The sequence below is a fragment of the Vicia villosa genome, linkage group LG7 (assembly GCF_029867415.1).
Source record: "Vicia villosa cultivar HV-30 ecotype Madison, WI linkage group LG7, Vvil1.0, whole genome shotgun sequence".
In the NCBI taxonomy this organism is placed as follows: domain Eukaryota; kingdom Viridiplantae; phylum Streptophyta; class Magnoliopsida; order Fabales; family Fabaceae; genus Vicia; species Vicia villosa.
This window is the reverse complement of record NC_081186.1, coordinates 80776909-80789383: the sequence shown is the minus strand read 5'-3', so window position 1 is coordinate 80789383 and position 12475 is coordinate 80776909. Positions and strand designations below refer to the sequence as shown.

Sequence of the window (12475 nt, the reverse complement as noted above, 5' to 3'; positions counted from 1 at the left end):
GAAAATCCGAAGTTTCGTTGGTCACTTTCATTTAACAAAAGGTATTTTCAATAGTTCCTATTAATTTAAAAATCTTTATCTCACACTTCTGTGTTTATTGAATTAGACTATGATCCTAGATCATAGCGTATGCTTCCGCTATCTCGTCAGGTTTAAAAACACTTTTTAAAAACAATATAATCTAATTAGTTTTAATACGCTTCCGCTATCCTTAAAACTAATGTTAAGTGTCCACTATCTGGTTAAAATCCTCAAACTTCTGTTCTTATTGTTTCTAACCTTTGTCCGTTTTTACTTCTGTAACAAACCGTTTTAATATTAATTATTGGAAACATAAACCGAAAAAGTGATATCTCATAAAATGTAATTAGGCCAACTTATTTTGGATCCCTTTAGTTCAATTAATTTACATACTGATATCAAAATGGTTAAGCTAGACATGGAATTAATTTCGAACGCAATAAACATGGTAAACATAATTAAAGATAACATGCTTGACAATTATAAAATAAACCAACAATAATAAAACAATAAATAAGAACCTGAAGAAGAAAGAAATAAAGGAACTAGAATTAACTTCAGAAATGCCGACAATATTTTTATCCAAGTGTTACTCAAATTACAGGCCTAAGACTAATGGTGTGAGAATTCCTCAATGTGAGAAACTACCACTTTTACAAATGTAATCTCTACCTAAATCTACGAACAGCGCTTCCGCGCATAAACTTGGATACTGGTTCTAACTGATTACGGCCTATATATAGTGTTAGAAACTGCTAAAAAGTGCCCTTCCAAAAATGTAGGAGTAGTGGAGAAAAATATGGAAGTGCTCCACAAATGTAGGAGTAGTGGAATGAGTCACTGCCGTTTCGTTTGCTGAGAGGAACTTGGGCTGGGCTGAATTCGTGGAGGAAAAATAGGAATAGACTCAACTTTTGTGTGCAGTGCCGAGGGGCACTCCCTCATTTTTCCACAGTGCCGAGCGGCACTCACTTTGTGTCGAGGAGCACATTGCTGAATTGCGTGCAGCTTCTCTTCTGGGCCTCTTCTTCATTTTCTTTGGTTTGCTTGGCCCTTTTACTTATTTTTACCTCCATATTTGATCTAATTACCAACAAGTCTTTTATTATCTTGATTTCCTGAAACACAACAAAATACCAGCATAATACCATAATAAAACATAATTATAATAAAATAACAAAATGATTTATGTTATAATCGAGCCAAATATACGATACAATTACGTGTTATCAGAATACTTTCAAGTCGAACTAAATAGGAGTTGGTGCGACTTTGGCGAGTTTCAAGCCTTTTGTATGCCTTGCTCTCATGTCATTACGGCATGTTCATATGCTTGCCCAAACACTTCGAAGAATCTATCCCAAGTTAACAAAGTCATAAACGTATTTAATGTGTACAACTATAGCTTCTTAGTGGTAGCAAATGAGGATTATTTGCCTACATATCAGTGAGACATAATTTGGCACAACAAAAATACGCGAAGAAAGAAAAAGGATCGCTCCAACAGCATGCATATTAGAACGTAAATGGATATGACTGATAAAATGGTAAGATTATGTAGTATATTCCGTCTTCTCGGACGCAACCGGAAAAATTGTCTCAAAGTTGAAACAAGCTCTGTATGATAATTTTTTTTCTTAAAAATTTTGTAACCTTGTTATTTAATATATATATATATATATATATATATATATATATATATATATATATATATATATATATATATATATATATATATATATATATATAACATCTTTTTGGCACAACAAAATTAACATAAACACCACTAAAACAAATTGAACATGAACATAAGCATGCCTAAAACAACAATACAAACAACAAATAAAAACACTTAACACCACATCATGTCTAAGAGATTACAACAATTAAAACAATATCATTTGGTGCAAACATTGCATCCCTAACATCATTGTCATCTTTAACTCTCAGTCACATACGCTGCATAGCATTATTGTCATCTGCATTTGAGATGTACCAAACAAGCCTCTCGATGCTTCTAACTCATTTCCCATCATTAATCTTGAGAATCTCTAACCCCGCCCCTTGGGCCTATCTTCCATCATGCGAGTTGCCTAAAATACCCCCTACTTCCGTAGATGTACCTCTAAAAGCACCCTTTTTTTGTTTAACGTTGTTTTGTTTCATAGATGCACATACGGAACATTTCGTAGATACATCTACGGAACAATTTCATGTTAAACTCATGCCAAACTCTTCCCCTCCCTCATTCTTCACTTTTCTCTTTTCAAGACTTTCAAACTCTCCAAACCTCAAAAATCAAACTTCCACAAAACTTGTTTTTTTCTCTCGAGTTCGGCCGTTAACGTTTACATCAACTATCAACACATTCCAACAACTTCAAAACTCAATTTAATCTATAAGTTTTCAACTTTTTTATTTATTTGAGTATTTCCCATAATAGAGTTTTCGACTTTCTCTCTAACCAACTTTTCAAACTCCTTTCAAAATACTCGAAATTTTAGATGTTTCAAAAATACATTCTCATAAATACATTCTCATCGGAAAATTCGTTCTCTAATAATATACATGTATAGTTCTTGTAACTATCATGATACAGCTAGTTAAGAAAAGATAAGAAGAATGTGAAAAAGGCGTGGAGTAAACGGTACCTCTATTTATACTAAGAAAAAAAACATGAAACACTAAGTAGTCAATTGATTTGGCAATTCATCCGACAACATCTCTCCGTTTCAAAAAAAATTTGAAAGTTAATTTGAAAAATATGTGAAAAAAAAAGGTGATTATTATAGAATTTTATTTAAAAATATTGATTATTTGTAGAAAAATTTCAATTGTTTGCTCATAAATTTATAATGGGATAATGTTACAAATAAATTATTTACTACCATAGCCACAGCACAGGGCCTCATAACATGAAGGGCCTCATAGATGTAGCTTATATTAATAACTACCATACTTAAACACTTTTATGCTTTATGTTCATAGCTTAACTACTATAGTTTTATTTTGGATAATAACTACGTTTTTATGAGATTTTATGTACCTTCTATTTATTTATTAATTTTTTTTCTTAGCTTCACACCCAATGTCAATGTGGTTGTCTTTAAATATTTGGATATTTTAAACAAATTTATAAGAAAGTAATAATAAGTTAGATTGTTATGTTCCCTTCAATATAACTTGCTTACAAAAAAAAAAAAGTTAGATTGTTATGTTTATATTTTAAAATTAAAAAATTATTTAAAATAATAAAATGTATTATATATATATATATATATATATATATATATATATATATATATATATATATATATATATATATATATATATTAAAAAAGCAGTATTATTATTAATGATATTTACCAATTTTTTACATTAGTTATGATTTAAATAAATTGATTTTATTTTTGAATTTATATATATATATATATATATATATATATATATATATATATATATATATATATATATATATATATATATATATATATATATTTTATTAGAGTCTAATATTTTAAATTAGAACCGGACCTCCGTATTGTTTGGGCCTGCAAATAATTATTCATAAAAAATTTGACAATAATTTTAAATTATTTATATATTTATGAATTTCATATTCTTTTTAATCGCGCCATTAGATTTTTTAAAACACAATATCCAACTTTAAAATTATTACTATTTTATATTTATTAAATATTTAAATAATTAAAATTTTAGTGCATATCACGAGTTCAAAAACTATTTTACTTTTTAAAGTATATCTATTACTAATTTTAATATTCACCATTCTAATCAAATAATTAACATTCTATGACATATCATCAAACTAAACTCAATTAGGTCTTACCAAGCTCTATGAAATTCAAGTTATATTCTCAGGGTTGTAATTTCTATCTCATAAAATGATGATATGAGGTTTTTCTTCATTGTCGAAAATATTATGGCAAATATAAGCATATAAATTATAAAAGATAAGAATTCACCAAATTGGTTAATTAATAAGTTATGGTAAAAATAAAAAAGACTGCCACGTGTATGGATGAGTGCACATAGGTGTCAACAGAGGAATGAGTTCATGTATGATTTTACTTTTCCACTGTATGAAAGTTAGTAGTACTCTTTCTCCATTTCAACAAATCCACCAGAACATGGAATGCAATGATGAGGTGGTGAAGATGATAGTTCCATCATCACAACTCAACAATGTTGATGTTTCCGGCAACGGCGACAAGGAGTACTCTTTTCCGGAAGAGATAGAGACTTTCTACGTCAAACTCACCGACTTGTTAAACTCTTCTGGACTCACTCTCATGTCAGTATTTTCTCAATACATATTTTTCCCATTCTCTTTACTTCTTTGTTTTGGTTGCGTAAAAATTACATGCATGCAGAATTTGTCAAATACAATTTTTCACATGTACAAGAATGTAGAGAGAGAGACAGTGCCTTCTCTCTAGTATTTAGAAACAAAAAACAAAGGAGATTAAAGCATGGATAGAGATGGCTGGTCAGTGGTACGTAATAAAAATAAGAAGTATTCCAGGATTGGAGGATCAACGTGGGTGGCTAGAAGGGGTAAGGAGGATCATCAAGATGTTGTGTCTTCATTCTTTTTTACGGAGTTCCCAGAGGGTATGGAAGCAAAAGAACTCTTTGACATATTCAAAGAGTTTGGCTTGGTGGTGGAGGTTGTAATCCCAAGTAGAAGGGACAAACGAGGTAGAAGGTATGGTTTTGTGAGATTTAGAAAAGTCAGCTGTGATAGAAGCTTGGCAACAAAGCTCGATAATATCTTCATCAAGGGAAGAAAACTGTACGCAAACATCCCTAGGTTTAACAGGGCTAGGGATGAGGTAAGAGGTGGAGGGGGAAATTTGGTCCTGAAGATGAATGAAAAAACAGACAACGATCCAAAAGGGATTCAAAGGAGCTATGGCCCTAGCAAAGATGGTAGATCATATGCTAATGTGGTTAGGAAGAAGGTGGATGTGCATGGTGGAAAAATCAGTGGGGGGGAATGGAACCAAAACAATACAAGAAGGAGAGGAAACCTAGGCTGGGGTAACAAGGAGCAGAAACCTAAGTTTGCACATCTAGAATTCAATGTGGAAGAGACGGAGATGGCTAGATTTGAGAAGGCCTTCGTAGGGGTAGTAGAGACGCCGGGGATGAGTTACAACATTCAAGAAGCGTTCCACTCGGAAGGATATTTTAGGGTCAAAGTTACTCCACTTGGTGCAAACCTATGTCTTTTGGAAGAAGAAGAAGTTGGCATAATCAAGGCGTTGGTGGAAGAAGCGAAAGACTGGATTGGTCTATGGTTCTCTGATATTCACCCATGGTCACTGGAAGATGTGGATAATGAGAGAATCACTTGGTTAAGGTGTTATGGTTTGCCTTGTCATGCATGGAACCCGAGATTCTTTAAATTCCTCTCGGGTCTTGTTGGAGATTTCGTTTGTTTGGATGATGAAACTCGTGACCATGCAAAACTAGATGTTGCCAGGTTCATGATCAGAACCAAATCGTCAATGGTTCTTAATGAATCGTTCAACGTGGAGATCAATGGCCATGTTTATGGAATCAAATTAGTAGAAGATATGCATGGGCCAAAACGGTTAGTTGTACCAAAAATGTCCAAGGATGATGATTCTTCAGTGTGCTCCTCAACGGAGGATGGTGATGAAGATGAAGATGAAGGCGCGTGGAGTGCAGATGATAATCCGGAAGGGAAGAAGAGTGAGGAGGCAGAAGATATGGAGGAGTACATGTCCTCTCACTCACGCGTTGGCGGCGGATCACTTGGGTGTGGAGACAGTTTGGTAGCGGATACATATGTTATGTCAGAAGTTGGTGGGGAGTATGGGACTTCCAAGAAAGGTGGAGCAGAAAAAGGTGTTTTTATCGTGGGGGAGAAGTCAACATTTAATGCTGAGGGTGATGGGGTTGTCAAGAGAAATACTAAGGAAACTAGGTCAATAAAGTTGTTAGTTGGTGAAAAGGGGCCAAACTCTGGGAAAGTTATTGTTGAAACGGATCCGCTATTGGGCCAAAATTCTCAATCTTCTGACCCAATTACTTGTAGTAATTTGGGCTTGAGAGGCCCATTACGCCAAAGAAAGCCTAGCAAGAAAAAAGCTTTGGGGGACATTTACGAAGCCCTCAAAATACCTTACACGCCTTCGTATTTCACAGCTTTGTTGCATTCTCAAATCAATCCTAATTTGGACCTGCCTCCATCTCACATTTCTACTCAAAATAATAGCGATAATCCTAATGGTCCTCAGAGAAACCAACCTGCTTCCGCTTTACAGGGGGAATCGGTCTCGGATTCGGGGTTTCATAGGGGAAATCACAGATTATGGAAGGCGTTAGAAAGTGTTCCTAGGAAAGTCTGGAGTTCAATCAAGGAAATGGGAATTGAAGGGGAGGAAGATGATGAGGTTTTTGAAGGTATTATCAGAGATTTGGAGGAAAGAGATAGGAAGTTGGGGGATGATTTGAAGGAGGTTGCTAAAGAGGTACCATGATCATTGGAACCTTTAACATACGTGGGAGTGGCAATTCAACAAAGAGAAGAAGAATTGCGCAAATAGTAAGGAACCGTAATCCGGAGGTGATGTTCTTTCAAGAGACTAAAGTTATAAATATGGAGGAGAAGGTGGTGGCAGGAATCTCGGGCATGAAGGATATAGATTGGTCTGCGAAGGATGCAATTGGAAGATCTGGCGGTATACTTACAGTGTGGAGAAAAGATGCGTTCTCTGCAGAATTAACATTCTCAGGCAAGGGATTCTTGGGGGTAAAGGTAATTAGCAAAGGTCAGATAATCTACCTAGTTAATGTCTATTCCTCCTGTCTATTGCTTGAAAAAAGGGAGTTGTGGGCTGAACTGCTAGTGTGGAAGAATAAGATGGAAAAAGGTGAATGGGTGGTGGGTGGGGATTTCAATTCAGTTAAGTGCAGGGAGGAGAGGAGGGGTAAGGAGAATACGTTTCGAGCAACTGAAATGGCAGAATTTGGTTGCTTCATTGATAACATGGAGTTGGTTGATGTTCAAGTGATTGGTAGTATTTTCACTTGGGTAAAACCAAATGGTATGGCAGGGAGCAGACTTGACAGATTGTTACTCTCAGAAAGCTTGATATCAAAATGGGGGGTGGTGGCTCAAGAGGGAGGAGTTAGGGACATATCGGATCATAAACCGGTTTGGTTGAAAGCTGGTAGAATGGATTGGGGACCTAAAGTGTTCAAGGTTAACTACTGTTGGCTTGAGCATAAGGACTTTTCCAAGTTTGTGCAGAATGAATGGGGTCAAATCCAGGTAAAGGGTAGCAAGGTGCATATTATGAAGGAAAAGCTTAAAACTATGAGGGAAAGATTGAGATGGTGGAATAGAAATGTCTTTGGGTGGGTAGATTTGAAGATCGAGGAAGATGTGGATGCGTTGAACAGATTAGAGGAACAAATGTTGCAGCCAAACATCCAAGGGTCAAATGATGAAATTGAAGCTAGGAGGAAGCTTCAGGATTCGTTTTGGCAAAATCTTCGTCGTAAAGAAAGTATGCTGTGTCAAAAATCAAGGTTTAGGTGGTTGAAGGAGGGTGATAATAATACAAGATTTTTCCACTCTGTTATGAATGCACGGTACCGCAGGAACTCTATCATATCTCTCATGAATGAATCTGATGTTGTCCTGGAGGATGTTAATGATATCAAGGCAGAAATAAAAAACCATTTTGCCAGAAGATTCCTTGGTAGTTCGGGTCCAAGACCGCTTTTTCAAAACTTCAGCTGTGTACAATTGAATAGGGCTGATGTTATGTTACTTGAAGCTGAGTTTACTGATGACGAAATCAAGGAGGTTGTATTTGATGGGGATGGTGCCAAGAGCCCAGGGCCAGATGGGTTTAGTTTCCAGTTTTTAAGGGGTTGTTGGGAGGTGGTTGGTAAGGATGTGGTGGGGTTTGTTAAGGAGTTTCATAAGGGAGGGAGGCTACCTAAGGCTGTTACTGCATCATTTTTAGCTCTTGTTCCCAAGTGTGAGTTTCCACAAAAGCTTGATGATTACAGGCCTATCTGTTTGATTGGTATTTTGCAAAAAATCGTATCTAAACTGTTGGCTGCAAGATTAAGGAGAGTGATAGGCAAATTGATATCTAGTACCCAGTCGGCGTTTATACCAGGTAGACAAATTCTTGACGGTGTCCTTGTCACCAATGAGGTTATCGATTTTGCAAAGAGGAACAAGAGGTCGTGTATGGTGTTCAAAGTGGATTTCGCACAAGCATATGATTGCGTGGATTGGAATTTCTTAAGGTTCTTGTTAAGAAAGATGGGCTTTGGTTGCAAATGGTTGAAATGGATGGAGGCCACAGTTTTTTCTAGTTCAATGTCTGTTTTGGTTAACGGGAGTCCTACAGAGGATTTTGTAGTCACAAGAGGCTTACGTCAGGGCGACCCACTCTCCCCTTTTTTATTCTCAATTGTAGCCGAAGGCTTTGCAGGTTTAGTAAAAAAGGCAAGCAATTTAGGTCTCTATACAGGGTTTAAATTATCTAATCAGGTGGAGTATAACTTGCTCCAGTTCGCCGATGACACGATTCTGTTCGGGGAGGCTGTTTGGTCAAATCTTTGGGCTATAAAGGCATTATTAAGAGGGTTTGAAATGGTCTCAGGGCTGAGGATTAATCTGAGCAAAAGTAAACTATATGGCATAGGTTGTTCGCCCTATTTTCTGGATGCAGCTGCGCAATTCTTGGGTTGCAGAATAGATAAATTTCCGTTCAAATTTTTGGGCTTTTTGGTGGGTGGAAATCAGAGATCTATTTCATTTTGGAAGCCGGTTGTTGATTCTTTGAGGACTAAACTGTCGTCTTGGAAGGGGAGGTCCTTATCCATTGGAGGCAGAGTTACTTTATTAAACAGTGTGCTTTCTAATTTACCTTGCTATCAACTTTCCTTCTATAAGATTCCAAGTAAAGTATTGAAGGTTATGAGGGAAATACAGAGAAAGTTTTTATGGCACGGATTGGTAGAGAAGAATGGTATTGCATGGGTTAGATGGGATAAAATATGCCAGTCAAAACAAGAGGGTGGATTGGGGGTAAAAGACATATACTTATTTAATAATGCTTTGCTATTCAAGTGGATATGGCGGTTTCTGGTGGAAGAAGATTCAATTTGGGGAGGAGTCATGAGGGTGAGATATGGCGATCTAAGGAAAAGGATATGGGATAGAGGCGTACAATTATCCAACGCTAGGGATTCACTATGGTGGAGGGATTTGTTGTTGTTGTATGATAAAACTGTTGGTGTTATGGAAAAGATAACGGTTAAAGTGGGTAATGGTCACCTAGCTATGTTCTGGAAATGTCGTTGGTTAGGTCCTGTAACGTTGGCAGATTTGTTTCCGAATCTGTTTACGGAAATTTTGGCAAAGGATGGAAGTGTGGCAAGTATGGGGAATTGGAGTGGAGCTGTTTGGGAGTGGAATATCAGGTCCGCGAGCGAGGTTTTGGGCCTTGAAGCAACTAGGGAACATGAAGAGCTGGAAATTTTGATACATGACATTAGGCTGGTAGAGAATATTAATGACCAAGTTGTTTGGCCATATGATAAGTATAAAAAATATTCTGTAGCATCTGCTTATGACTTAATGCTGAAGGCCCGTGTGGATGAGCCGACAGATGTAGTGTTGGGAGCAGGAAACCAGCTTTGTTGGGGGGCTTGTGTTCCTTCGAAACTCAAGATATTTGGCTGGAGAGTCCTTCAGGATAGGTTGCCTACCAAAAAACAATTATTCTCTAGAGGCATAATTACACAAATCCAAGATACCCTTTGCATTGTGTGTCAACAAGAGGTGGAGGACATTACTCACCTACTGTTTCAGTGTGGAAATTTGCAGAATGTTTGGAGAAGAATCCATATCTGGTTGGAAATTAATACGGTCCCAATTGGTGACTGTTGCAACAACTTTCTGAGTTTTGTAACAGGGTTAGCAGGGAGGATGTCTCCTAGAAGGGCTGCTGCAATCTGGTTGACTTGTTGCTGGTGTATATGGATGCAACGCAATGATATAATATTTAATGATGCTGAGTTCGATTCGGAAGAATTGTTTTTTAGGATCCTCTGGCAATCGTGGTGGTGGCTTGCCTTGGAAGCCAAAGATAGAATTGCTTGTAATTTCTATGAGTGGTTTCAAAACCCACACCTATGTGCATAGTTAGTTGGCTGTTTTTGGTTTGCTCTGTTTTCTCTTGTAAGGGTTAGAGTACCCCTAGTACTCTCTTAATCTATTACATGAGCTGCTTATAAAAAAAAAAACATGCATGCATCAAACTCATGTTTTTTTCCCCTTTCGTGCTTTTTTTCTTTGTAGTCTAATCGCAATCGCATAACTCAAATGGGTTGTTATTGTTGCTCTTTATATGTTTCAATTCTACTTGACAGTTTAAATGTCCGAGAAACATCCTTAGACTTGTTCAAGTTTTACTTGGAGGTTGTTAGAAGAGGAGGTTATAAACAGGTACTTGTCATGTTATCTACACAATCTCGTTTTATAAAACGGTTTGCGTTGCAGTCTTGTAAAGACTTTTGTGATTTTGGTCGGTGTCGGTGTCGTGACAGTATCAATATTCAATAGCATCGGCATATGCAGAAATTGATTTGTTGTAACAATGGTTTTGCTTGCAGAACCATTTTTATAACCCTTCACATGAATGCATGATTTATCTCTCAATCCAAATATGAATTATTTGTCTTGGATATTCAAATTGAAAGGATTGATTCACTTGAATGTTTCCAGGTTGGTAAACAAAAGCAATGGGGTGAAGTTGTTTCAGCTTTAAAACTGGAAGGAAACAATGCAATGTTACTATCTCAAATTAAAAAGCTCTATGCAAATCTTCTATACAAATTTGAGAAAATTTACTTCTACCGGTTTCGAGCAACTCAAACTACAACTGACACCACTATAGGTTAAACTAAAAGATTAATTTCTGCTTATTTTAACTTGTTTCTTTTTTATATTAAATTGAAATTAGTAAGGTTCCAACACATATTTTTTACAAATGCAGCATTACATGAAGGGCTTCTACAAGCATCGTCGAATGACAAAGAAAAGAAGAAGTCGCGAGGTGTTCCAAGGGGAGCTAATGGATATCAAATATTCCTCAAGCACGAATGTGCCCGATTAAAAGCTTGTCGTCAGGACATATATGGCAAAGCAATCCTGCACGCGGCTGTCAAAGGATGGAATAATTTGTCAGTCATTGATAAACAGGTACAAAAATGAAATAGACACAACAATGTCCAAAGGTTTAATGTTTTTGTTTCGAAATTACCACTTTTAAATACTTTTACATGTAGCCATATGTGGAGGAAAGCAAGAAGCTAAAGGAAGCAATGATTGTTAATGATAATAAACATAAGATCACTCAAGATCTTAAAGGGAAAGAAAAGATGCCTAGTATTTGTGGTGATTACACTTGTGTAACTTCACAACCTCAAGAAAGTTACTCTTATGGTAATGATGCAGCATTGGACTTGGCTTTTAAGATTACAGAAAAGACATCCATGGATCCCTTCTTTCTATGTGATTTGGATGCTTATCGTTCGGGTGATTTGCTAACTGTAATACCCACTGGAGAATCCAAATGACTATACTAGTTATTGGCAAGTCTTTTTTGGTTTTTGAGGCAATGCTATTGCCTATGCATCTAATGCCAAGCTGCTATATGTATATATTGTTTTGAAACAGCAGCAACCAATGTTTGTACTATTATGTATATAAACCAAATGTATATAAAAAAGTGTTGTCTATTTTGTTGTACTATTCTAATTCAGATTCATCTCATTGATCTCATAGATCTCAATAGGGGTGTACATGGTACCCAAACCATAAGAACCAATCCATTTTAATAGTTCTGGTTTCAAAACCAAACCACTTTTAATAAAAACCAGTTTCAAAATAGAAAATGGTTCCAATCCGGTTCTAAAGGTTTTTAAATAAAAGCAAATTACAAATACATTTTATTTTATTGGGGTAAATATGTTTATGGTCTCTATAAATAACTCAAAATCTAGTTTTAGTCCCTATAAAAGTTTTGTTTAAAGAATGGTCCTTATAAAGTTTTCTGTCTTCAATTTTGGTCCCTACCGTCAAATTTTATTAACGGAAGCTGACGTGACACGCCACGTAGAAGACAGCTTGACAAACATTTTAAAACGCAGCAAATTGAGGGGGTTTTAAACCTCCTCTAAAAAAACCAAGCAATGTATGTAAGACAGCAACGGTCGACTGTTTTGCCACTTTTTCGAGCACTCAACCTTGTCGTGCGTCTCCCTATGGTATCTATTTTATATAATCCAAAGTGAAATTAATTTTAATTGCTAAACAGTTAGTTATGATAAACATTTCATTAGAATGATTGTGTAACCAAAACTAGAT

General features: G+C 36.1%; 1 protein-coding gene across 1 annotated transcript; it reads left to right on the top strand.

Moving 5' to 3' along the window:
* The first annotated feature begins 4161 nt into the window (after positions 1 to 4161).
* LOC131617596 (uncharacterized) lies at positions 4162 to 11843 on the top strand. The gene is made up of 5 exons (XM_058888861.1): positions 4162 to 4336; positions 10477 to 10552; positions 10832 to 11003; positions 11103 to 11308; positions 11395 to 11843. The coding sequence occupies exons 1-5, from the start codon at positions 4173 to 4175 to the stop codon at positions 11683 to 11685; spliced, it is 909 nt and encodes a 302-aa protein (XP_058744844.1). The 5' UTR covers positions 4162 to 4172; the 3' UTR covers positions 11686 to 11843.
* The last annotated feature ends 632 nt before the right edge of the window (positions 11844 to 12475 follow it).

What these genes read in the sequence shown, in the direction of transcription:
- LOC131617596 (XM_058888861.1), top strand. Translation starts at nt 4,173, where the DNA reads ATGGAATGCAATGATGAGGTGGTGAAGATGATAGTTCCATCATCACAA. An exon ending in TCTTCTGGACTCACTCTCAT is followed by an intron (nt 4,337 to 10,476) that starts GTCAGTATTTTC and finishes TCTACTTGACAG; the next exon opens with TTTAAATGTCCGAGAAACAT. An exon ending in GAAGAGGAGGTTATAAACAG is followed by an intron (nt 10,553 to 10,831) that starts GTACTTGTCATG and finishes GAATGTTTCCAG; the next exon opens with GTTGGTAAACAAAAGCAATG.